General features: G+C 38.1%; 1 protein-coding gene across 1 annotated transcript in view; it reads left to right on the forward strand.

Moving 5' to 3' along the window:
• Positions 1 to 26,751, forward strand: part of EYS (eyes shut homolog) — a 797,046-nt gene that overhangs the window by 532,779 nt on the left and 237,516 nt on the right. Inside the window, exon 33 of the mRNA XM_030490420.1 lies at positions 1,881 to 2,031. Coding sequence (XP_030346280.1) covers positions 1,881 to 2,031 — 151 coding nt within the window. The remainder of the gene's footprint in view (positions 1 to 1,880; positions 2,032 to 26,751) is intronic.

Consider the following 26,751-nt stretch of genomic DNA (forward strand, 5'->3'; position numbering starts at 1 on the left):
ATCCTTTTATCAGAAATAGAAGACAGTTTAGATATTTGAAAATCAATATTTTTTTTTTCCTTAGAACTCTCACCACAGCTTTCTGCTGTAAAATGAATACATCCAAGATGTCACACTGGATTCAAGCTTTAGAAAAAACTGCTTGATCATTACAAACAGAACTACTGAGAATGCATGTATGACATACAAACAAATCTCCTTTCTAAGCAAATAATGAAAACGGTGTGCTGTAGAACCTCATGTGTGTGCTTAGACATACAACCATTGCATAATATCTACAAAATATGGTACAAAACATTCCTTTCCTTGGCTGCAGTTCTGACTACAAATTTCTCCTTTTCTAATTCATGTTAGTTATAAATCAGCAAGTTTCAAAAAACTGTGTAAAAAATTAGGTGAAAACAAACAAAAAAAAAAATCTCCTCAACTGGTCCCCTAAGAAGTTTATTTTCAGTCCACAGAATTAAAAACCAAATTTACTTCTTTTTTTAAGTGTTGATTTTAACAACAAAACTTTATATTCTTTACCCAAAGTTAATTACAATAGGTTGGACAGGCCTTTTTGCTTAGAAAAACATTTATAGTTGTTTCTGTTAAAAAGCTAATACCATGTTTGCATATTTTTCTGAAAGTATCCGCTAACAGAATTGTATGGAAAACAAACACAGAGAACTGTTTGCAGATGTTGCTAATGTTAAGTCTCCATACTCTCAATTAAAAAATGATAAAACATCTTATCAAATAGTATGTGAGAAATCCTTTATATTTCATTATGCGACAGAAGGTAGTGAAGAAAACTTTCTATGCTCTTTTTATAACTAAGATGTTTCAGAACCTAAGTTTGCATTACAAAAGGTAAACTGCATTCATACTTTACTTACAGCATCCTAGCTAAATTACAGACTGTTGCTTTTATAGTTTTGGATTTTTCTTGGGGGTTTTTTGCTTGTTTGGTTTGGTTTTTTTTTTTAATATATATATGCTATTTTCACATAGTTGGGTTTGGGGTTTTTTTGTGTCACCTATACTAAGAGGCACTTGAATATTTTTAAACGTACAGCTGATTGAACTCAGATTTGTTTTGTGTGCAGAAAGAAGGATAGGCTGAAAGAAATTCCTATGAGAGACTCTTGTTCAGTTCAGGTATTTCTTCACTGTGCTTTTTTTCATGAAGACAAAGTGCTTGCTGTCCATTGGTTATCAGTATGTAAATGAGCTTTGCATCATTAAAAAAAATTAAGAAATCCAAATTGTTTACATTGCACTTTCTGTTTATTGTTAACAATTTATGATGCTGTTAAGAGCGATGCTGTTAAGAGGGTGCGTGCATAGGGGGAGGGAAAAGGGAACGTATGTATTAATTTCAGGGCTTAGTACTACTGCCTTCAGTTTTAGGAATGATACTTTTGAAAATATGTATTACAGAGTATAGTACATCTGCACTTTCTAAAATGCAGTTTATTTTAAATTTCTTTTCTGGGTTATCTTTTTCAGTGATGAAAAAGAAGGATATGTCAAATATTTGAGGTCAATAGATGTCTTTTTTCTTTTTTTTTCCGAATTACAAAGCCTTCTTGTTATTGTTAAAAATTGCCTAACGTTTTTATTCAGACATTGTTATGTGCTTTGGCTCTTTTAGTAATTACAATGCTCAGATTTACAATATGACTTCATTTTAATAGACATTCAAACCCCAAAGACATACCAACTTACAGCTTGTTAAATAGCTTCTTTTAAGTTTATAGTCTTTAATATAAAATCAGCTATTTACTTGAATTTCTTTCCTCATTGGTTTAGTAACAGCCCAATTAATTTGTCAGATAGACAGTAATGTAAACTATTTATGGTGGTAAAATGTGTCTATTTCTAAATTTATGCAGGCAAGGCATAGTACCATGTGAAGCGGAAATGTCAATCCTGAGGATATCTGCAAAGATAAGTACACCTAGAAATTTCTGGTCCAGTTCATACTGGCTTGAAACGGGATCCATATTTGTTGGTGGTTTGCCTCATCATTATGCAATAAAACAGGTGATTTTTTTCTTATTATTTATCTTTATTTAAAGTGTTTTAGTTCTGGGAGTGGTGTATTGAATAGCCTATAACTGAAGAGGTTTAAACTATGCAAAAATTTAAAATTACTGTGGCTGTGGCTTTTTGAGGATTACATCTAACAGATGAGTATGGTCCCTTGCAGAGTTTTGCTGGTGCGTATAGGACTTTGGTAAGTGAACCGAACCGAAACAGCATTCTGACCTGAAGTTGTTATGTGCAATCTTGTTTGCCTTGAGTAAGCAGAGTTCAGGAGCAAATATGATCAAATTTAGAAGCTGTACCTGTTACCTCGGGTCTTAGTTGTATAAAAATATAAAAAGTGTAACTGCACTGGGTTCTGTAATGAAAGAGGCTCTTTGCTTGCATCCTGTGCTAGCAAAGACAAGTGTGTGTAAAAATAGACCAAGCAAGTTAACCTGCAGAACTACACTAATCAGTGAGAGGTACGGTAAAAGAACTTGAATTTGTGGGGCCCTGCTTGCAGCTAGGGTAATGGCGTATGCAGGGGTGAGAAGTAATGTGCAATAGGGCTAGCATAATACTAGGGAAGAAGAGTACACACAGTGTCATGCAAAGGGTTGGAGAGAAGTGGTTCATTACTGAATTGTTGTTATGGAGGAATTTGGGATAGTCACAATAACAGATGCACATCACTTAAGTGAGTTCCAATCTAAATATTTTTTTTCAAAGCAGGATGAGTATAGGTAGCAATTTCTATCCTAGTCTATAACACTCAAACACTTCACACTTACATACATCAAAATCCCAGCCCCTGTAATTCATTTGAGACTGGCACTGTACACCCAAGGGACACTCAGTCCAGCTCCTGGCAGTGTGACCCCTGTGCAAAGCAGTTCCCAGGTGGCTCAGGCTTCTACATCTTGTCAGATGTCTGAGTATGGAGTCCCACTCTGTGCCCAAGGGGCTAATGCTATAACTATGTATAAATTTTTAAAATTAAATTGATGCTGTAAAGTGCCAGTGGCTTTGCTAGTTACATAGCTCCAAGTCAGTCTCTGATTTTCCCTTTATCTAAAGCCAACCAGTGTGGCTACGTGGATCGTTTCACCTTCTAGTCTCAAGTCCAAAATGTGTTACCAGAATGTAAAGCTGTTCACCACTACATCACAATGATTATCTGCGAATCTTTATTTGTTTTCCATGCATAGTGCAATAAACTAAACTGTTAGTGCTGGGTTGTTGTAATCCAGGACTCATTTATCTGAGCAGTGATCTTTGGATAGCTATCACCCCACAACTGTAGCAAAGTTAACCTGTGGAGATTTTTGTTTTCCTAGTGCAAAGCAGAATCATATAGTCAGAGCTGGACATATGTAGTCCAGATTTCATTTTTTAAGCTGTACTTTTGGGTAGGATTCACTCTGTGACAATTGTTTTAACCTTTTCATTTCTGTTCTGTTCTTTGGGAAGTAAAGGTCATCTTATCATTAGGCAAATACAGCCATTTGAAGCACAGAAGTGGTTTTGATGCTTGTGATAAATTGTACAGTAACAATGAAGTGACAGTACTGTTGAAGCCCAACTTAAAAGTCATTGTGAGCAAGTGTTTTTAGAGTTAAAAAATACTCAGCCAAAAGTATACTTCTAAATGTCACATAATGGCATTAAAAAACATACCAAAGAGTATTTGTAGTTATATAACTTTTCCCTTAATTTAAATTTTCATATGCAAACTATCCATTCATCTGGAATATTTTATCCTATTAGTTGCACATAAAATTTTATTTAATATAGAAATGTGTCTTCAAGAAATGTTATATACTAACAAGATAGAAGGAAATTATATTGTCAGTGTTTAAATGACTTATCTTCTAGAAGCTGAGAGAAATAATTCTGGGGATTGCCCCAAAGAATTTACAGTGAAATCTTAGAGAAGGTCAATCTGTGAAGAGTATTTAGGAGCAAGTAAAGAAACAATTTGTTTGAGGGTTATACATAATAATATGTATGTGAGAAGGAAATTTGAGATGGTAAATAGCTCTTCACTAGCTAAAGGCAAAATAAAATCCAGAAAATAGGTTTACCTTGGGTAAGTTGAAATAGCAATAAAACATAATATTTTAAGGGTAATTTACTGCTAAAATATTTTGCCTCTCTATGTGTTGGATTGCCATATCAAGATGGGCTTGCTTTCTTTACGGATCTTGTAGTTCAATAGATTATTCTAAATGCAGGACTAATAGATGAAATATTATGGTACATGCTTGTTTTTTAGATGAGGTAATAGATGTGGGACATGTGCAAGTGCTCAAGCTGGTGGTATTTAACCTCTCAGTACTTGGAAAATGTATGTGCATATAACTTCCCAAAAAGGTAAAAATGCATTCACAGTTGCTTCTCCAGTTTTCTGCGAAGCTTTCCATTTGAGATTACCTTAGCCTTTTATTTCACTTCATTTGCTCCTTTGTGATTTTTGTGTTCATTTTGATCTTGGTGTCTCATTTTGCTTAACTTTTACTTTTTTGTAGCTTTGGGCAAGTTTAATTTTCCTTGGCTTCGCTATTGAGATCTGTTGGTTATAAGCCACATACACTCTATAAAGGCTATGTTTTTGCTTTTAGTCAGAGAGCTGTCTGTCCAAGTTCTCTTTATGTGGGCTTTTCAATCCCAGCAGTAGGAAGCCACTCCAGAAAGTTTCTTTCTCATCAGCTTTCACCCAGGCAGTCAGGCTTCTATTGTAAAAGCTTCATCATTCCAGAAACAGAAAAGGTCTGTTTCTGACCTTCATCCTGCAGTTTGCTTCAAGGGAGATTTCTGCTCCAGCTGAGACTCAGCTTCTTCTGACAAGTGCTCTTATCACTCTTGAAGTCAAGTCTGATAATGACCCTTGTGATATCCGTAGTATCTGTCTAATAATACATCGTCTTGTTTTAGATGAGCTCCTTCCCTCACTGGAGTACTTCACTCTGCTGTCGGCTCTCTACCTTCCAATATTGTCAAAGTTGTAGAGAACAGTGACTTCAGACCCTAGACTGCTTCAGTTTCTAACAAGAACTTCTACCTTTCAGTGACAGAAACTGTTGAGACAGGAGTTCCGTATTGCTAGAATTGGTTCATGCTACACTATTAATTTCCAGGCTAGATTTCTCTTGCTTTCTTCGTGAGTGAAGTTTGATATGATCTGTGAAGCCCTCAGGGTAAAATATTTTGTCCTCTGAGGATTTCCTATACTGCAATTTTCTGATCAGCTCTTGAGTGTCCATGCATTTTTCCACATATTTTTTTTTTTGTCTGTATGTTTATTGTTTGATATTACTTAGAGTCAGAGTGCCCTCAACATGTAAGGCAATGTGCAACAACTATTTGCTGCCTTTCAGTCTTAAAAAGTGGAAGCTTTCCTCTCCAAAAATGAGTGGGGAATTACTTCCCTGTTTTGACAGCTTTTCCTTTTATTCTTTAATGACATTTTGTATAGGGGTACTGTAAGGGGTAGCCTTTTACTCTTTCTTTAAGGGAGAGAATTGTTTCAATCTTCCTTAAAGATTGATTAGGAAACCATAGGGTCTTTCAGGAATAATTAGGAGAAGTTACTGTTTCTCTGTATGTACTCATTGGGGTGTCTTGAGTCTGTTATGAACCTGATTGGCATTCTGCTTATTATACACATTTTGAATAGAAATATCAATAAACAAAGTCATAATAGTCATAGTTTGGAAGGCTTGATAAACACTAACTATGTATGTTTCCACTACCCAGCATATTAACAGACTTAATTTTAATTTCCTTCCTAATCGCTCTACCAATTTCCCTGGTTGCTGCCACAGCTTGGAAAGGCACTTCAGGAGAACACATTACAGCTTTACCCTCAAGGCAGTGATATATTTGAAACAACGTCAGTGACATTTAGGAAAGCCATGCCGTAATACCTAATAAATTTCTTCACTAGTCAGAAGTTCTCAGAACTCCAAGATCTCTGTGCCCAGTGGCTGTGGTTGGTGGGGAGAAACACTACCAACAGTAGAGCAGGTTACAATTATGGGCTACTTAAGTAAACCACACATATCATCATGGATCCAGATGGGATGCCTGCAAGCATGTGCCACTGGCTGATTATCACAAAGCCACTCTCTATCACCTCTGGAAGATTAGAGCAATCAGAAGAGGTCCCCAGCGACTGGATGAAGGCAAATGTGGTATCATGTTCATCTTCAAAAAGACCAAGGAGGAACATCTAGGTAATCATGAACTGATCAGACCAGTGGGACAACTCAGTTCCTGAGAACTGTACCAACAAATGGAGGAGAAACAGGTCCTTGGGAACCACCAGCATAGATATACCAAGGGAAAACTGCCTGATGGGTATGATTACCTTCCATGTTGACATGACTGGCTCTGTGGACTAAAAGGAGGGCAGGTTTTTTTCCGACTTTTTTCCAGACTCAATTTCATTCCCAGCTCCTCTATCTCCTCCCCACAAGCAACACAGGGGGAAAGGGAATGGGAGTTGTGGTCAGTTCATAATAGCTCATGTCTGCAACTCCTTCTTCATACGCATCTGCAATTTTCTGATGTTATGTACCCACAGGCCAAAGACAGAAATAGTATTTGCCTGGCTGTGGGATTCTGAAGGATCTGAAGACATCGATGGAAAATGAGTTGACACATGCATGCGCTGAAACACCTTGGACGAAGTCATCCAAGTTCAAGCAGTGCAAACTGTTTCATGCACAGCAAGAAATTGTTTTTATGACTCTCTGTCCTTTGCAAAGTTTGGTGGATTCATCTGACAGTGTAGGAAGGCAGAGCTGAACAGTCAGGAGGGAAGCTAGACTATAAATAGCTGGCTGGCAGACTTCTCATCCTGCTGTCTCTGCACAGCAAAAAAACTCCCATTCAGTTCTCTGTCAGCTTTGTTTATTACTTATTTTTAAATCATATCCTGTTTTTTCATTAAAGAATGTGATAGGCATAATTCAGACTTGTCACATCTAAAAAACAGGTAAATGGCAAAATCAGTTAATTTTTTAATTTAATTAATGTCATCTTCTTAAAACATTGTGTTTTTATAGCTGTTTATGGTAGCTGTTTTACAAGACCTAAAAATCAACAACACGGGAATAGAAACCAAATTGCACACAGAAAGAAGACATTTTAAGTCAGAAATAATAAAAAAAGAGAATGTATTATTTCTGAAAACTCAAGACAGGTTTCAGCATAATTAATTTCATGCCATCTTTAGTGTCATTAATTGTTTACAATAGCTTGTTCCTCTGCAGAGATCGGTACACTCAAAGAGAAATTAAAGATTGTTTTCAAATACCTACAGCAACAGTTGATTGCAGTAATAGTGTTATTTCTGCTACTATAATTGCTCCAATAATTTATATTTCTAGACTTAATAGTATTTTAGTATCGAGAATATGAAATGTCGTTATATCTTCATATTCCTTTTCAGCATAAGCAGTTCTTTATAATTAAACTTTGCAAGGATTCAAAAAGGAAAATTTCAGAAGGAAAGGAAGCTTCTGTACCAAGTGAACAATCTTCTAAATAAAGATAAAAGATTAAGTGGAAAGTATGGAAATATATATACGGACATTGGTATTCCCATGTTACCGGTGGGGAAACGGCAAGAGATAATTGGGAAATGGCAAGAGATAGTTGAGTGATATGCTCAGGATAATAGTGTGTTAGCATTGTAACTAAGGTGAGATGGAAATCATTCTACATCTAAAGTCTCTCATTTAGACCTGGTGACTTTTTTTTGCGGGGGCACACATTTTAAATACGTAGGTCTAAAATATGTTGTGCATATATAGGAAAACATATGTTTTTCTTACAAATAAGAGATAGTGTGATATTAAAATCATATGATGCTATGAAACTGCCCATTTAGTCTCAGAAAATTGTCAGGTATTACCATAGGCAGATAAAAGTATTTAAACATTTTAATAAATTATTGCTCAAATGTATAAAATTACATGCTTTCTGTCTCAATTACTCATCCACTGAATTCAATGTCATTGAGTGAAGAAATAGACAATGTAAAATACAATATCAGGCCCTTCATTTGGAATGATCCGAAGGCAGTTTGCTGTTACAGCTGCGGTGCTTCCGTAGACCAAAGCAACAATAATCTCTCTGTAACTGTCTAGTTAGACATAGTTTATGATCCATTTCCTCTGCCAAGGCATTGTAAAGCAGTGGGAGAATTTAGTACAATCTGTGCACAGTATTCAATTTTGATTATCTGGCATTCACCTTATCTGATAAAGCTGCAGAATGGGGCTCTGACAGTAATTTTCACATAACAATTTATAATATTGTACTTACATGATGCTTTAACATCCTGCTACAGTAGTCATCAGATGTAAGCAAATTACAGTGGTCCTGATCCAGTTAATGCCCCCTGGGCTACCGTGTCCAGCTTGAGAAGATTCCTGGAGAAGCCAACAAAGGAAAGGACATCCAATCTCTCATAGGGTTACAAGGCATACTAGACTGTTACATGGCTGCAACTGTTTGCTACAGTGGTATAAGCAAGAGTGAGTAGTTTGAAACCTCAGAGGGGCCAGTTCCTGAACCTCCACAAATTTCGTGTTGGTCCACAACACACCTGAAATTTTCATACTTAACTATTAAAAATAATAAGATATGTAAAACCATTTTATTTTGACAGAATTTTGATGTATTGGCTGCTAGTCAAATTGCCACATCTGTTCATAGAGTCCTCTAAGTTTTAAAAAAATTGTTTCAATGTTCTTAGATTTTTTTATCAATATATACAATGAAACCTGTAGACTGGTTATAATTTTTTTCATTAGATCATAAATCTGCTTGACAATTGTTCAAAGGATAATTCATATTTGATATTATTTAAGCATCATCTGCTCCATGACTTTAAGCTGTAGCTTAGAACAGACTAAGTGGGAGCTAGTTGCCAGGCATTAGTCTTCATTCAAGGTGTAGGAGAATATAGGTGCTTAGCTTATAGTAGCTATGCAATTGAGTTTGAGGTTCTGCTGTAATACAGAAAATGAAAGTGAACAGTGTTGACTCTTCTATCCATCATCTTTATGGGGTTTCAGTGCTACATTGTGGAAACTGTGAGCTGTTCCTCTTTGTATCAATTCCAGCACCTGTATTGTTCAAAAAAAGGGATGAAAATATTTGTCCTTTTACTCCCTTTTAATTTGACTTTTCTTACACATATTATACATCTTTTAAGTCTGCTCTATTCTCAGGTTTGTGATTACAGTATTCAGAAAGGCTTTTCCGGAGTGTTTGTTTGTTTGAAATGCATTGCACATCCTGAAGAGTGTCTAATTTCTTCTTGGATCTTGACATGACAGCCTTAGATCCTGATGACTATTTTCTATGTGATGTCCTATTTAGGGTGTGCTCTGGATCTGTCTTTGCATCACCCAAATGCTTATTCTAATGAAGAGCTCTACTTATTCTTCCTCAAGCTGTTTTGTATATTTATGTTTTTATATAAATATACAGATAGAGACTAGATATTTGCCACATCACCAAAAATACATCTTCTACACGTCATTCATTGTTTTATTGGCTGCTGTCACACTCACTCCTACTCATTCTTCTTTAGATTGAGAAATCATGGTCTACATGCTCTGTTCTTATACAACTTATCATTTCCCTGAAATCAGGAATCCTGTCTCTTGAGTGAAGAGATAATTCTGCAGTCTTCTGCAGGGAGCTACTGTTTTGCCTGTTCTGAACAGTTTGTTATGATCAACAGACTTTTTCACCTCAGTGCTTTATACATTCTCAGATGACTTGTGAATGTGTGTAACAGCATAGGACTCAGTTGGCAATATTTGTGACAGATAACCAATGTGAAAACTGACCTAGTATTTGTAAATCTTTTCTTTTCTATCTTTTAACCAGTTTATTAACCTAAAAGAAGACCTTCCTGAATTTCCCAAGATTATCAATTTTTATTAAAAACTTTTGGTGGGGAAAGATGTCAAAATACTTTTGCAAATTAAATTAGCTATGTTGTTTGATGACCGTCTTGTTTAGGACCGTTAATGTGTTCAAGGAATTCTAATTATGGGGAAATAATAACTTCCTTGTACAAAATTTTACACTGATTCTTTATGTCACATTGTTCATGTTTTTTGCTACTTACATTCTTTATTACAAATTTTAGGAAATTGCCTCTGAATACAGATTTGATGGGGTTTAGTTTGCTTCAGCTATTTTGGCCTTTCATTATTCCTTTTAAAAACCTGGTATCGTATTTGTCACTTTCCTGTGTTTTAGTATAAAACGTGATGTAAGTGAAAAGTTGCATACTGGTTTTGAGCAATGTCAGGCTTCCTACTTTTCATATTTTAAAAAGTTTTGGTGATTACTGGAACAACCCCCTGAGGGACATATTGGAGTCCCCATCACTAGAGGCATTCAATATGCAATTGAAAATTGTGTGCTAAATAATCACATCTAAGCTCCCTTTCCCATGAAACGTTGGAATGAACTTCCGTGGTCCCTTCCAACCTGGGCTGTTCTATAATTCTATGGTTCTGTGAGTATTTTTCTTTGCCTAAAATAAATTATATCCCACAACCTTTTAGAATATGCATAGTTGTAGATCTGCTTTACCAGGTATTCACCTTTATACCCTCCACCCTTATTTCAGCTTGAAAGATGTCAACTAGTAGTCTTATTCTGCTATTTTGTCATTCATGCTCCTTTTTTTTAAAGTCACGCTTGATTTCTTTTTCTGCTAGAGCATACATACTTGTCTGAACTCTATGGTACTGTTCTGCTGTATCCTGCAAACATATTACCCATTAGTTTTTCCATTTATTTTTATCCTTACTAAGCTTGTCCTGTTCCAGTTAAACTATTTTGGTGGATTTTTAAAGTGTGTTTTGTTCCCAGAAGAACACTGAAGTTGAGTACATTATAGTCAGTGTTTGTAAATGGAGTTTTTTGATGATTATATATTGAAACAGAGCCTATGCCTAGCTTAATGCAAAATCAAGAGTTATTTCTCCTGTGGTTTCTCTAACGGTTCCAAGAAACCATTGTTTTCAGCATCTAAAAATATAGTCCCTACATCATGTCTTTTCATGATCTCTCACCAGACTGCTTGGGAATAATTTAACTCTCCTATTACTGTGTTTTCTGCCTTATCCTTTATAACCTGCCTTAGTATTTAACAAGCACCATCATCATCTTGGTTAGGTGATATATGAGATAGTTGTAACATGGTATTTTTCTTTCTGCATGAAATTTCAGTGCAAAAGGATTTGTGCTAGTTTGTATATATTCATTTGACTACTTCCTTTATATTGGCTTTTTTTGCTGATGAAGCCTGTGCCTCTCATGATTCTTATACTTGCATCACAGTATCCCAGTGTTTATTTTTCTACCATCAAGATGCTTATCGTATTCTTATTGTTTGTCCACTGCTTTTTTTTTTTTAAATTCAGGTATGTTTCCAGAGGGAATTACTTGTCTTTTGAAAAGGAGTAATAGTTTAGTGGTTTGATAGAAAGAGACTTGTATTTAAAAGCACACAAATTGTTCATATTACTTTTTTTTTTTTTTTAACATATTTACCTACCGTAGTTGAGTCATGTATATTTTAAATGTAAATCTTCTATTTTTTAAAAAAGATATTTCCTTGCAAGTTCTGGGTGTACACAATGCTTCCCAGTTGGGATTCTTTGTTACTAGTGTGTCAGTAGTCCTTACCATCTATGGGTGTAGTCTTACTATGTCTTTAAGGCTAAACAAGATAGAGGAGTGATATCCTCAAGGAAAATCTAAAACATGTTCATGTAATATTGTATTATTTGCCTGCATTCTTCCTTTCAAGTCAATGTGTGTTGTAAAGTCTGCAGAAGATGATCATGGACATTGCAGTATTTGAGTATCAACTTAGAGGTACGCTTGGAGAGCATTGTAGTGTATAGTGCCACATTCTGTTTGTTTGGTTTTTTTTTTAATTAATCAGCATGCTTATAAGCATATTATTGATTTGTTAATGCTTCTTACATCTGAATATGTAAGTGTTTTGGAGAGTTTATTATTGACCTATCTGCTTGAAACAAGTTTGAATTCTTGCAGATCAGTAGTAGTACTTTGTGATCCTTAAAGCTAAAAAAAAAAAAAGCCAGCTCACACAGACTGCAGAAGTCTTGGATTCTGCTAGTTAGAGTAAAATCTAAACCTAGACTATATTAATCAAAATGTCAAATCCTTCTAGTATGTCTAATAAATTCAAAATTTGTAATATTAAAAATACAGAATGGAAGACATAAAAGTAAGTATAAAGATCCCTTAATTCTTTTTAGTTACTAGTCCTATTTCCTGAATACTTCTCGATAACTCTATATTGAAAAGTTCCTGTTGATTTCGGCAATTTTGCTAGTTAGAGATTGCATTTTATATTTTATTAGGAAGATATTGAAAAAAGTATTTCTGACATTTATAATATCAGACTTCTTATAGATTGTAAACACGTATATTAGAAGCAGCAATCTTTTTTCTGCCTTTTCTCCAGGTATATTCTGTAACATTTTTACTGCTTTTTTTAATTTCATTAGGGCTGGTTTCAAGAAATTAGCATTTCATATGTGTATATGTTATATTTATACATTATAATTTTATATTAACAATATATAAATTTATATAAATTTATATGAATTATATTAAATTAATAAAATTACATTATTAATACTATTATGTTATGAATAATAATTATTATTCATATTAGTAGTGCAAACACCAATATCATATTAATTAGCTGTTGATACTAATATTAATATATGTTAATGTTGTATTAATAGTATATTATTATTAACATTTACCATAAGATTTAACGAAACCATAACAAAATAATCTCAAACCAGAAAGCAAAAAATATCCTTCACCGTTTTAAGTACACTCACCAGAAAGTATTGCTGGTGAGAAATCAAGATCTTTTCTCAGTGGTCATCTGGTGCATCAAATTAAAGAAGACATTTAAGGTTGTATACATATTTTCACATGGCTGTGCTTCACAGAAGTACAAAATCTCACTAATATCACAACTCTACATGAAAAAAATGCATTTACTTTCCACATATATAATATGCCAGCAATCCACAATATAAACTGATTACTACAAGCAAGATTAAAAATGTAATTCAGTCTCATTAGATAATGCTAGAATTCCAAGTTCATTATACTTATTACAGAGCTATAGATCACCCAAACCAGTGATATTGTAATTAAAATATTCTGTAGAAAAGAAGCCAGTGAACTTTAAGAAGTTCACAGCCCTGGGCCATCTGTGGAGCAGGCCATCACTAGGAGCAGCCACACTGAATCAGAACATTAAAAATGATGGGTTTGCGCTCCAGAACTCTGGGCAGAATCAGGATGCTGAGCCAAATAGATTATTCCTGTTTCTTATTTGTTTGAGAGTCTTGATATGCATGGCTTTAACCAAGTTCTCCAGAAGCTCTTTTATGCAGTTAGAAACAACCAGACCCCTCTGTGCATGGGGAAATCAAACTGCTGAATCGTCTGAGTCTGAAATTAAAGGAGTGTGTGGAGAAAAGGAAAAGAAAAAAATTAGCAAAGTCTCTTGCTAATCCTGAATGATGATGATTGCCACTGTCTCACTGAAATCCCCTCAGAATTTGACTTTATAGAAGTATTTTTCTCAAAAGTATTTTAATTGATTCAAAGTGCCTGAACTCATATTTCCGTGTTCTAAATGCTTGAAGCTAACCAGAGAGCGTCTTCAGTAAATTAAAAGACTGATACAAAAGCATCATTGGAACTTTCTCTGTCATGTTCTCTTGAGATAATTTTTAAAAAAACAGATGGGGGAAGGGGATATAAGCAAACTCTGTATTTTGATAATTTAATAAGAGATTTGAGTTCAGATTTCTGTTTAGTATGGAAGAAACATTTTCTTTTTTTAACTAGTATTTCCTGTAAATGGAAATAAGGGGTTTGGAAATAAAAGATAAATTAAAAGGAAAATAGTATGATATCATTCAATTTCTAAAGGCAACTGGTGGATGCACTCAGATGAATTGATATGCCACTGTAGAAATACATATTTATTTAAAAGAAAGTACATGTGTATTCCTGTGTGACACCAGAATTTTTCTTCTGCAGTACCTCTACAGGGGCTGCTCAAGCTCTTTTTCTTCTCTTAACCAGCATGTAAAATAGAAATTGACTTTGCCTTTTGGAGTTTAGGAACTCCACATTGACTACCTTTCAGCTTTGTGCCAACTGTGGGTTTGTACCCCATTTCCTGAGACACATTACATTTTTTTGTACTGACACCACTGATTCAAATCTTATCTGGCAAGACAGGTCCATTGTGGGCATTCACTTGTTCATCCACTAGGAAACAGTAAGTCCAGTGCAGAATGGGGGAGAGGAACTGGTTACAAATGGCATAGAGAAGGCCAAGATGCTTGATGCCTTCATTGCTTTGGTCGTTACCTATAAAACCAGCCTCCAGCAATCAGGCCCCTAAGACCAGAGGGAAAGCCTGGAGCAAGGAATACTTACATTAGTGGAGAAGAACCAAGTTAGGGAGCATAGGTCATACGTAAAGTCCATGAGACCTGACTGGTTGCACCAGAAGTCCTGAAGAAGCTGTCTGATGCCACCGTGAGGTCACTATCTTTGAATGTCATGGCAATTAGGAGAGGTTCCTGAAGAAGAGAGGAAATATCACTATCTTTGAAAAGGGCAAGAAGGAAGATCTGGGAAACTATAGGTTGGACAACTTCACCTTAGTCCCTGGGAACATGATGCAAAAATCCTCCTGGAAACCATTCCCAAACACATGGAGGACTAGAAGGTCTCTGAGAGTCATCAACATGGATTTACAAAGGGAAATCATACTTGACCAGCCTCATAACCTTCTGCATTTAGGTGACTAGCTTGGAGGACAAGGGAGAACAGTGGATGTTGTCTACCTCGACTTCAGCAAAGTCCTTGACGCTGTCTCCCCTGACATCATCATGGACAAACTGACAAAGTCCAGGTATTGGTAAGTCCCCAGTGAGGTGGATTAAAAATTAGCTGAATGACCAGGCCTGGAGCGTTGTGATCAGTGACCCAAAGTCTAGTTGGAGGCCAGTAGCTAATAGTGTACACCAGGATTCGTAGTGGGTCCAGTACTGTTCAACGTCTTCATTACTGATGGATGATAGAAGAGAGTGCACCCTCAGCAAGTTCGCAGATGATACAAAACTGGGAGGATTGGCTATTTCTGCAGAGGGTCATGCTGCCATCCAGAGGAATCTCATGAAATTCAACAAGGAGAGTTGCAAAGAAGTCCTGCACCTGAGGAGGAAGAACTGCATGCACAAATATATGATGGGCCAAGTGGCTGGGGAACAGCTTGGCATAGGAGGACCTTGGAGTTCTGGTGGAGAACAAACTGACATCACTGAGCCAGTGATGCAGGAAGGCCAACAGTATCCTGCAGCTGAATTAGGAAGAGCATTTCCAGCAGGGCAAGTGAGGGGATTCATCCTCTTTACTCAGTACTGGTGAAGCCACATCTGAATTAATCTGACCCCAGTACAAGAAAGATATGGATTTACTGGAGCATCTCCAGCAGAGGGCCACAAAGATGATTAAGAGACTGGAGCATCTCTCATATGAGGAAAAGCTGAAATAACTAGGACTGTTCTTTTGTTTTTGTCATCCCTTCCTGTCAAGTTCCCCCAGGCCTCTTACTTGTAAACCCTCACAGGGCTTTGCTCATCAGTCCTTCACAGGGCTGCTGGTAACTCTGTCCCTCCTCTTTCTTTTGTACCTTTCCTTGGTAATTCACTCTTGAACTCTTTTGCTCTGGATCCACAAGTTAGAACTCCCCTTCAGGGTATCTTCTGTGCATTGTCATAATATGGCACTGTGGCCGGCAAAGAGATGGATACATGTCTTCTCATGGGCATGCATGCCTTGAGAGGCATTGTTCTTGGGCTTCGGAAGTTCCCAGGTTAAGCCTGCCCTCTTCTGCTAATCCAGTGTGCTATTTGATCCTGGAAACTTCTATTCAGCATTCAAAGAGTAACAACAGACACAGCATAATGAAAGTTTTCTTCTATATTAGCCCATGCAGATTATTTTCTATCTGTGAGGCCTTGCTGGAGCCTGACCAGGCAATTTGGCAACTGTTACCCTCTTACTGTCATCCGTAAAATGAACGAACTACAACTGCCAAACCTTCAGGAATACTGAGTACCTATGTGTATTCCTCTGTCCTTTTCCTTTACTTCCATGGCTGCGTCAGAGGAGTGTAAAGGCAAGTGTCTCACAGGAAAATGGCATGTTAGGAGACCGACTGCTAGAAGAAAAGCGTATTCTGTTATATTCCTTAGGTTTCACTAGTGAACTGCTTGGGCTTCGTTCACCACTAAGAACTCACCGATAAAATATCTGAAACTGATGAATCTGTTCTGAATGGTGCCTTGGGGGACTTTTACATCAGTGCTGCCAATTATTCCATAGAGCTGAAAACTCTTCTTCACTCTTAGAACTTTTGGTTTTGCCCTCTCCATTGGCTGCAGGGGAATATTTTCTCCGACAACATGGAGCAGATATTGACCTTAATGTTCACACTTCTGTTTCCCTCTCTCTTTTTTTCTCCATGCCTCCTCTGCCTTTGTGGCATTTTCACAGAGGCATCACCATCTTGGCTGCTAGGCTCAGCTCTGCCCTGTGGTGGGTCTGTCGGAGCCAGCTGGAACTGGCTGTTCCTGGCACTGGGCAATCCCAGCTTCCCCTCACACAGGTCATCTCTGCACCCTCCTCACTGCCAAAACCTTGACACATACACCCCATAGAAAAAGCCACTAATTTTGTCAGAACAAAGATGTTCTGGCAATATGCAAAGATATGCTTTGATGATGTGCAAAGATACGTTTCTGTTTCTCTAGATATTATTACCTTATTTTGAAGAACATTTTGGAGGGATGGCACTGTTTTGAACTTGTATGCAAGTTGCTTTCATGAATTTGCAGGTGATCATTTCTCTTTGAATATATTGGCAAAACTACAAGATAGCTTTTTGTCTTTTAACTGTGAGGGCACTTATTTTTCCATAGCTGACAGGCTGACCCAGCTATTAAGATCTTCAGTTTGTGGTTAAAGTTGCCACTTAATTAGTCAACAGCTCCTGCATATTCCAACAGGATCCTGGCAACAGCTACAGCCCATTTTTGTTGGCAAGACATATCCTTGACACCTTATCTTGATGTGTGGGCTGATGTGAGAATGTCCTGGGGGAAAATTTTCAGTGTGTCTTTGATGCTTTCATTATTTGACAGCCCTGCTTCTCGTAGTAACATTAACCATTTGTCTCTTCCTCCTATTCACTGTGCAAATTCAGAGCAGTTACAGACATTTAGGATGACTTATCTTCTGCTAAGCATATTCAAGCCTTTTTATCCAATAGTTTTCGATGTTTCCAGTTGTTTGACTTACCTGGAAATGTGGTTGTGTGTATGTACATAACACCTTTTCAGGTAGCTTGTCAGGTACTTCACCTTTATTTGCCTATTATTCATGGTCCATTCTGGAACATGACTTTTAAAAGCTGATTGTTGTCTTGAAAGTGGCAGCACACAGCATTATGGGAGGGAGAGCACGTTCAGGCAGTCTGCTACACAGGATCTGTAGTGTTTGATGGAGCTATGCCTTCATACCGACATCTTGGAAGTTGATGCAATTCATAATGTGTATACTTTTGAGAATTGTAAGTATAGGTTTGCTCCACATGTTATACAAACATGTGTATAATAATTTCCTTTGTGTGTAAGCAATGGAGCTCAACAGATGGCATCAACTGTGAAGATGACATTTCAGAAATTCCTCTGTGTGACTCTGCTACCCTTTTTGGAAAATTTGAGCAAGTCTGGTTGATGATAAGTGAGAAGTAAGGCTTGAGCAGTTAGCAGATAACTTTCATGAGCCCTTAGAGAATGTGTTTGGTATCAGTCCCTTCCTACAAAGCTTAAAGCGTAAAGAACCTGTGGTGAAGTGACTTAATGCAGCAGTGCTCTTCAGTGCTTGCATCCCAAACATCTGTCATCTAAGCACTTTGAGTTCCTTCCAGACACTGACTGAACATTATGTTGTTTCCAAGCAGCCTCCCGAAGCTTCAGAGGATAGGTTGTAATCATTCATTGCATAATGGTACTCTGGGATCTTCTGTAGAGAAGCTTGATGGCAGAATATCTGCTTGGACTGAAAATGCATTATGGGCACATTTTCCTCAAAAGAAAAAGAAAAAAGGAAAAGGCTTCATACGTAAAATTCACATGCAGTCCACAACTGTCGGTCACTTTCAGTGACCAACCTTTCAGTCTCTTTGTCAAGGCAGAATTATGTCTAAGTCTTGAATACTGGCCACTGCGCTCTCTCTATAAACAGTACAGAGAAGAGCTAGGGCTTGGGAGGGAGGCCCAAGACGGCTGGTTGATATTCAAAAATCACCTGCTACATGCTCAGGAGTGTTGCATCCCGACTAGAAGGAAGTGCGGCAGGAGGGCCAGGAGACCTCCATGGATGGCTAAGGAGCTGCTGAGGAAACTTAGAGGGAAAAAAGAAGCTTATAGAAGGTGGAAGCGAGGACAGGAAGCCTGGGAAGAATACAGGAACATTGGCCAGGAAGCTAGGGACCAGGTTAGGAAAGCTAAGGCCCAGTTAGAATTAAATCTGGCAAGGGATGTGAAAGATAACAGGAAAGGCTTCTATAGGTATGTAGCAAATAAAGGACAGACTAGGGACAACGTGGGCCCTCTCTGGAAGCTATCGGGAGAACTGGCTACCATGGATTTGGAGAAGGCTGAGGTTCTTAATGACTTCTTTGCCTCAGTCTCCACTACCAAATGCTCTGACCACGCCACCCAAGTCTTGGAAGGCAGATGATGCAGGGATTGTGAGAATGAAGACCTTAGCCCCACTGTAGGAGAGGATCTGGTTCGAGACCATCTTAAGAACCTGAACGTGCACAAGTCCACGGGACCTGATGAAATCCATCCACGGGTCCTGAAGGAGCTGGCGAATGAAGTTGCTAAACCACTGTCCATCAAATTTGAAAAATCCTGGCAGTCAGGTGAAGTTCCCGATGACTGGAAGAAGGGTAATATAACCCCCATTTTCAAGAACGGGAAGGTGGAAGACTCAGGGAACTACAGACCAGTCAGTCTCAACTCTGTGCCTGGCAGGATCAAGGAGCAAATTCTCCTGGAAAGCATGCTAAGGCACATGAAAAACAACGAGGTGGTTGGTGACAGCCAACATGGCTTCACTAAGGGGAAATCCTGCCTGACCAATTTGATGGTCTTCTATGATGGAGCCACGGAACTGATGGACAGGGGCAGAGCAGTTGACGTCATCTACCTGGACTTGTGGGAAGCATTTGACGCTGTCCCGAATGACATCCTTGTCTCTAAATTGGAGAGACATTAATTTGGTGGATGAACCACTCAGTGGATGAACTGGCTCGATGGCCGCACGCAAAGAGTTGTGGTAAATGGCTCAATGTCCAGTTGCAAAACAGTAACAAGTGGTGTCCCTCAGGGATCAGTGTTGGGACCGGTCCTGTTCAACATCTTTGTCGGCGACATGGACAGTGGGATTGAGTGCGCCCTCAGCAAGTTTGCTGATGACACCAAGCTGTGTGGTTCGGTTGATACGCTGGAGGGAAGGGATGCCATCCAGAGGGACCTTGACATGCTTGTGGCGTGGGCCGATGCCAACCTTATGAAGTTTAACCAAGCCAAGTGCAAGGTCCTACACCTGGGTTCGGGGCAATCCCGGGTACAGCTACAGGTAGCGCAGAGAAGAGATTCAGAGCAGCCCTGCAGAGAAGGACTTGGGGGTTTTGGTTGATGAGAAGCTTAACATGAGCCAGCAGTGTGCGCTTGCAGCCCAGAAAGCCAACCGTATCCTGGGCTGCATCAAAAGAAGCGTGACCAGCAGGTCAAAGGAGGTGATCCTGCCCCTCTCCTCTGCTCTCGTGAGACCTCACTTAGAGTATTGTGTTCAGTTCTGGTATCCTTAACATAAAAAGGACATGGAGCTGTTGGAGCGAGTCCAGAGGAGGGCCACGAGGATGGTAAGAGGGCTGAAGCACCTCCCGTATGAAGACAGGCTGAGAGAGTTGGGGCTGTTCAGCCTGGAGAAGAGAAGGCTGCAAGGACAAGGGGTAATGGCTTCAAACTAAAACAGGGGAAGTTTAGATTAGATATAAGGAAGAAGTTCTTTACAGTGAGAGTGGTGAAGCACTGGAATGGGCTGCCCAAGGAAGTTGTGAATGCCCCATCCCTGGCAATGTTCAAGGCCAGGTTGGACAGAGCCTTGGGCAACATGGTTTAGTGCAAGCCCATGGCAGGGGGGTTGGAACTAGATGATCTTAAGGTCCTTTCCAACCCTAACTATTCTATGATTCTATGACTCTACTCCTGGAATGTGTTGCCCATGCAAACCAGTAGATGCGAGTTAGTGGCCTGTAATCTTCCTTTGTAGTTCTTGTGATGAGACAGCCTGATGGTGTGAACCTAGAAGGGAAATGTGCGACAAGCAATTACTTCCATGTAGTTTAGGTAAGACCCTTTCAGCTGCAGAAACCAGACTGAAGCCCATTTGATAAGGTAGAAATATATTTAACAGAATATATGTACCAGTCAAGCAACTAATGTAATAATTACTCAAGTGACCCTATCGACGGTTCCCTAGGTTAGTTGCCCGGTCGTCTTTGTATGTTTGGGAACTGTAGGTTCATCTCTTTCAAACTCGTTCTTTCTGCAGTTAACGAAAATGCTCAAATATTACCTTGTATTTCTTTGTGCATTCCCTGAAACACACAGCTAAAATCAAGAACTGATCTCCTTCAGCTATCAGTTTACTCCTCTGTTAACTTGGCTTTGATATCAGTAAATGTCTAGGCATAAGCTATAGCAATACAAACACATGAGAAAAAATACATCATGCAAACTTATCACATTTTAATAGTCGAAACATTTATCTGTGCCTATTTTATGTATGCGTGATTTTTCTCCATTTTTTTTTCAACAGCAGAGTGGTTTATGCCGCAAGCATGAAGTTTTGGGTGTAAACCTCCATCCTGTTAAGATGCAAATCCATGAGTTTCTCTTCAGGAAAAAAAGGAGGCAATTTGCTGCTAAATCCCACAAAATCCCATTGAAAATCACTGCTAATGATTAAACTTGTGTGCTTTGGATGGCAAGTGGAGCAAATTGTTGCCATTTCTGGTAAATACAAACTTAGTAATGAAAAGCATGCATGTAGTGAGAAAATATATTGAGGTAGTTTATTTATTATTCCATAACCATATACTGCCATCTGAACTGACATTAATTAAAAAATCTTTGCTTTCACAGCTGTGTTTTTACAGTATTCTGAGACATAAATTTGGGTTTTTCTTCTCACCTCTGTCACCATTATCACTAAAGTAGTGTTTGTATCACTTTGCATTTCTCTAACATCTTAGTGGCAGTTTGTACTTCCATGCACTGACTCACAGTAAGCTTTACTACTCTTGTCATATGTCTGAGAAATTCTGGATTCATGTTGATTGCCTGTACTTGCTCTGGGATGGAGCTAATTTTCTTCATAGCAACCCATACGGTGCTGTGTTTTAGACTGATGACCAAAGCAGTTGCTAACACAGGGATGTTTTGGCTGTTGCTGAACAGGGTTTAGACAGCATCAGGGCCTTCGCTATTTCTTGCTCTTACCCTCAGTGAGTTGGCTGGGGGTGGGCAAGAGGCTGGGAGGGGACACAGCTGGGACAGCTTATCCCATACTGACCAAAAGGGTATCCCATACTATATAGCATCATGCTCAGGATGAAAACCAGGGGGAAGCTTTTCCAAAGTAGTCATTGCTCAGGCTGGGCAATGGTCTGCTGGTGATGAGTGATTAGTTTTGCATCATTTGTTTTTATCTTTTTTTTTTCTTCACTTATTAAACTCATCAGGTTGTAGAAGTATCTGGTTTATAAATTGCAGGAAACTATACTGAAAGGTACTCCAGCAAGAAAATAGTCATACAGGGTTATATACTTCCGCTAATCTTTCAGTGAAGGGAATGTTGAAATAATAGAATGTTGAAATAATTCCTCATGGAATCTTAACCCAGGGCTGCATAAATGCTCTCACAGTTGATAACCTTCTGATTTGACTCAAATTACAGGAAGATACCCAGGTATGATATTCTTTAACCAAAGAAAGACAGAAGTCTTCAAAATAAGAAATATCGTAGGTTTTAGTAGGATAAAATCTAGAACATTTAATCTCTTTATTATAAAAGCTTAGTATGGTGTCAGACAAAAATAGGAAAAAAATGGCTAGACACAATCCTCTCCAAGCCACCATGATCTTGCAGGTGAGTTTTTAGTCTCTCACTGTCTTTCTAAAGTTTAGTGAATTTGCATCATCTTTGACCTTCTTCTCCTCTCCATCACCTCTGAGCCCAGGTTCTCTGCTGTGTTCTCCTAACAGCAGTTTCAGTTCCTCTGCTTAGCTGCAGTCTGCTATTTCCCTGCTATGCCTATGGCCTGCCATCTGGGTTTCTATGGAACTTTGGGATTTTTTCACCAGGGCCCACTCTGTGGCTCCTTATGGAAATAAATCATGTTTTTCCCTTTCTACAGGGGTAACTGTTGTTCTTAAGGGAACATAATACTAGCTTAACATTGAAGCAAATATAATATGCAGCCTATTGCAGCAACACATTGATACAAGACAGTCTAGGAGAACCCTAGAAGTTCTTCTCCAGTGTTAGTAAGACAAAGGTTTTTGGTGACAGCTGCAGTATTTGTAACTTGGTCCCTCTCCTCGCTTGTAGTCGGTCACTTGTCTTTTCTCAATGTGTTCAAATTTTGTGTAAGGTCCAACTCATTCTGAGTTTTGGCAAGTTTTATTTCATCTTTATTTTCAGCTTTCTATTCTAACACATATAATTCCTTGCTGTTTGTGTGTGTATGTTTGTGTTCTTCATTATTCCCAGTACCCTCATCCAGCTGGTGATTGTCTGACATTTCTGCCACTTTAATTATGAAATTTCACACGTCCCATCTTTGATGTTTTCAGTTCTTTAACTGGTTCCTTTAATTTTGTACTTTTTCCTTCCAAAAGAGAAAATCTTCATAGTTTTGTTTGTCTAGGCTCTGTTTAAATTATAGTGATTCCTATTTGCTTCTTCCGGATTTAATCTGGGTGACTAGTGTTTGTATAGTGTCCTCGACATTTATCAAACTAAAATATAAGGTATCATCATCTTTTTCAGGCTGAGTGTGCAATTGATGAATAATAAAAAAAAAAAAAAAAAGATGAAATATTTTGCTGAGGAATAGAGATTCTATAAAAATCAAAAGCATTTGGTTTCCTGTTATGTGTGCTAAGTTAGTCTTACAGTTGTGTGATTTCCTCTAGAACCAGCTTCTCTAATAATGTTAGTGGTCTTTCCCTGAATTCATTCTCAGTACCAGGATTTTCTATTCTCATTGGCCTTCTACATACAAGTTTCCAATATTTCAGTAACAATAAATTGACTTCATATATCTTGGCAGCTTTGACATTTCGCTGTGTCATTTCATTTCTTTTCCCAACCGCAAGCAATGTAGCAGAGGCAATTTTTATAGAAAACTGTAGTAAATGGAGTCCATTCCTGATCCCTGGCAAATAAGCCTTTCACTGCTGTTTGCTTAGCAGCGTCACTTCAAACCAAATATCTGAATGTAGCTATTGGGCATGCAGAGAATAGCTGATCCTGAAAGACAGTCAAATAATACATTTGCCAAGCCAGTAGGAAGTGCACTCTGCTCTAAGGTAGAAGCCAAATAACCTGTTGTAATATAAAGAAAGAGTAAGCATTGAGAGAGGAACATGGTGATCACATGTAAATTTGTGATTTTTGGTGTGCATCATAAAAACAGGAAAAGAACAAATGAACTGGCAGCTGTTATACATGAAATCACTGGAAATGCAACTCTTGTTTTCTGCTCTTTCTTTTGGAAATGAAAGAATAGAGGAGGAAAAAGTGTGGAATAAAATGGTACTTTGGGGAACATTAGCATAAAATCATTAATTTCATATTTTGTTAGTATTACCACTATGCTTTCTGAAGGCAAAAAGGAGTAAAGATAAGTAACTGTGTCAGTGCATGTCACTCTTGTGTGGTCTAGACTTCCTTCTTGTTTACTTACCTAGCTTCTACCTACTTTACTCTGCTGGTGGTTACTAAATTCTGAGATTTATATATACAACTATTGAAAGCTTCTTTCTTGGTTTATAATAGTAAAGAGAAAAAGCATTTTTTGATTGTGTCACTGTCTCATTATACAGATTCTCATTCCATGTCACAGAATGCTGTGTTACAGACTGTTGTTCAGAGCACAGGCAAAATAATAGGAAAAATAGAAGGAAAAAAAAGCTCAAAACCAAATACATTTATAGAATATATTTCAAAATTGATAAAAATTAATTATAAGATGAAATGTTAATGTAAACCAGAAAAGGTAGGAATATCTTGGCTTTTCACATAAGCCTGTATTATTTGTCATTTGCAAGCTCATGGGTACTCAGTACCTGAAAAACAAAGCGATTGATTTTGCCTTGTAATCAGGTTGTGAAAACTGTTCATCCATGCTGCAAACCTGCTGTCTATCTTTGGTTAGGTTTCCGGCATACAGCAAAATACTTCTGAATCCTTTAATGGAGTTGGAGGAGAGGGATTTGAGTGAATCAGATCTATTTATGTATTTATCAGATGTAATTTGGAGAAGGCTGCGTGGAGACCTCATAGCAGCCTTCCAATATCTGAAGGGGGCCTGCAAGGATGCCAAAGAGTGACACTTCATCAGGAACTGTAGCAATAGGGCAAGGGTTTAAACCTAAAAAGGGGAAGTTCAGGTTAGATATTAGGAAGAAGTCCTTAACTGGGTGGGTGGTGAGGCACTGGAACAGGTTGCCCAAAGAAGTGGTAAATGCTCCATCCCTGGCAGTGTTCAGGGCCAGGTTGGACAGAGCCTTGGGCGACATGGTCTAGTGTGAGGCATCCTTGCCCATGGCAGGGCGGTTGGAACTAGGTGATCTTAAGGTCCTTTCCAACCCTAACCATTCTATGATTTAGTTAAAGGAGATTCCTGGCTAACCTCAACCATGCTGTGGTTCAGTGAAATACCACAGCATACGTGATCTGTTATTTTCTCTTCCCTAGTATTTTTTATGAGTTGCTACTTGAGATACAGGGTACAGGTTCAGTGCTTGGTGAAGATGGTTCTTTACTCCCATCTAATATTTCTGTTTCCAGGAGGGGAATTTTTTTTTTTTTTTTTTTTGTTACCACGGTCAGATGTTGGGGCAGTAGAAGCCTCAATGGCTGCAGAATAGTGGAAGAGAGGGTTCAGAGCCCTCTGAGTACCAGATCTCTATACTGTTATTCATGACTCTCGTAGTCTCTGTGGAGACAGAATAGAAAACTAAATGCTGTTAGTTTGGTAAGATGTATATTGCATGAACAACTTTTTAATATATAATTATAAAGGCTTTTAATAGCCTTAAAAAAATTGTGATGGTTGGAAAGTTTTTTCAACCAGAAGGAATGTGCTAGAGAAAGAATACAAATGCTCTGGAATCTTAAGAAAAGGAAAGGGCTGACCCTGTGGTGTTTGCCCTGAATAACAGCCTGAGGTATGTTGAGAGTAAAAATAGAAGAGGTAAGATTTCATCTTGAGAATAATAGAGCAGCACTGAGGCTTAAAGTAATTCTAGGGAGGGAGGGGAGGGAACTCAGTTCCAGGACCTGAGTGATGGGAGGAAGTAGGGAAACAGTTTAGAATCTGCCATGCATATTTAATTATTTTATTACTTGTTTCATATATTTTTTAAGTGAAGAACTTATTTCATACTTCCAGTTTTCTCATCTAGATCATCTAGTGCATAATACAGGTTCATGTGAATCTGACCCTTTTGTCTACTCTGGCTTTCCAAGGGACTATCAATTCCAAATAAAATTTGTAAATGCTGTAGGCAAGGACTCTAAGAATGTGAAATTCAGGGCAATTATGAGAATCTCAGGATTAGGTGTGTCTTTTGACAAATATATGGATAGTATACAAGTCAAGGTAAAGGGAGATAAAATTGAGAGCTAGAACGAAAGAAAGTATTTTACGTAAGCCAACGTCTGCCTGTGGAAATTGAGTAGGCAGTACAGAGAAAGTTCTTAGCTCTGGGGAAACACATATTGTCATGAGTCTCTCAGGACTGTGACTCTCAAACTGGAAATTCAAGATAAACCAAATAATTAGGTAACCGAATCCAACTGCTTACCTCACTCCTTTGCTAAAGGTTTTTGTTTCCTCAGGAGAGATGACAAAATAGGTCATGGGTCTGCTTCTCAGTTGTGCCAAGTTAAACTGCCATTAATCTCAATCTATGTTAATATGATGAATTATAGATATGTTTTCCTATTCTGTTACATTTGTCACGTGGGCAGTAGCATCTAGCTGAAAGACAGCGCAGACAACAGTGGGTAGTAACCTGTCAGTTGTCTCATCAAAAATTGATAAAAAGTTTTAAATTTTTACTCATTGGTAGAGTTTATTGGGGTTGGAACACAAAAAAATTGTCTTGTCTTACTATAGTAAGAGAATTAAATCATTTTGGAACTCACGGATATATTACCTTCTTCACACGTCATCGT

This window comes from Strigops habroptila, chromosome 6 (genome assembly GCF_004027225.2).
Source record: "Strigops habroptila isolate Jane chromosome 6, bStrHab1.2.pri, whole genome shotgun sequence".
Taxonomy (NCBI): Eukaryota; Metazoa; Chordata; class Aves; order Psittaciformes; family Psittacidae; genus Strigops; species Strigops habroptila.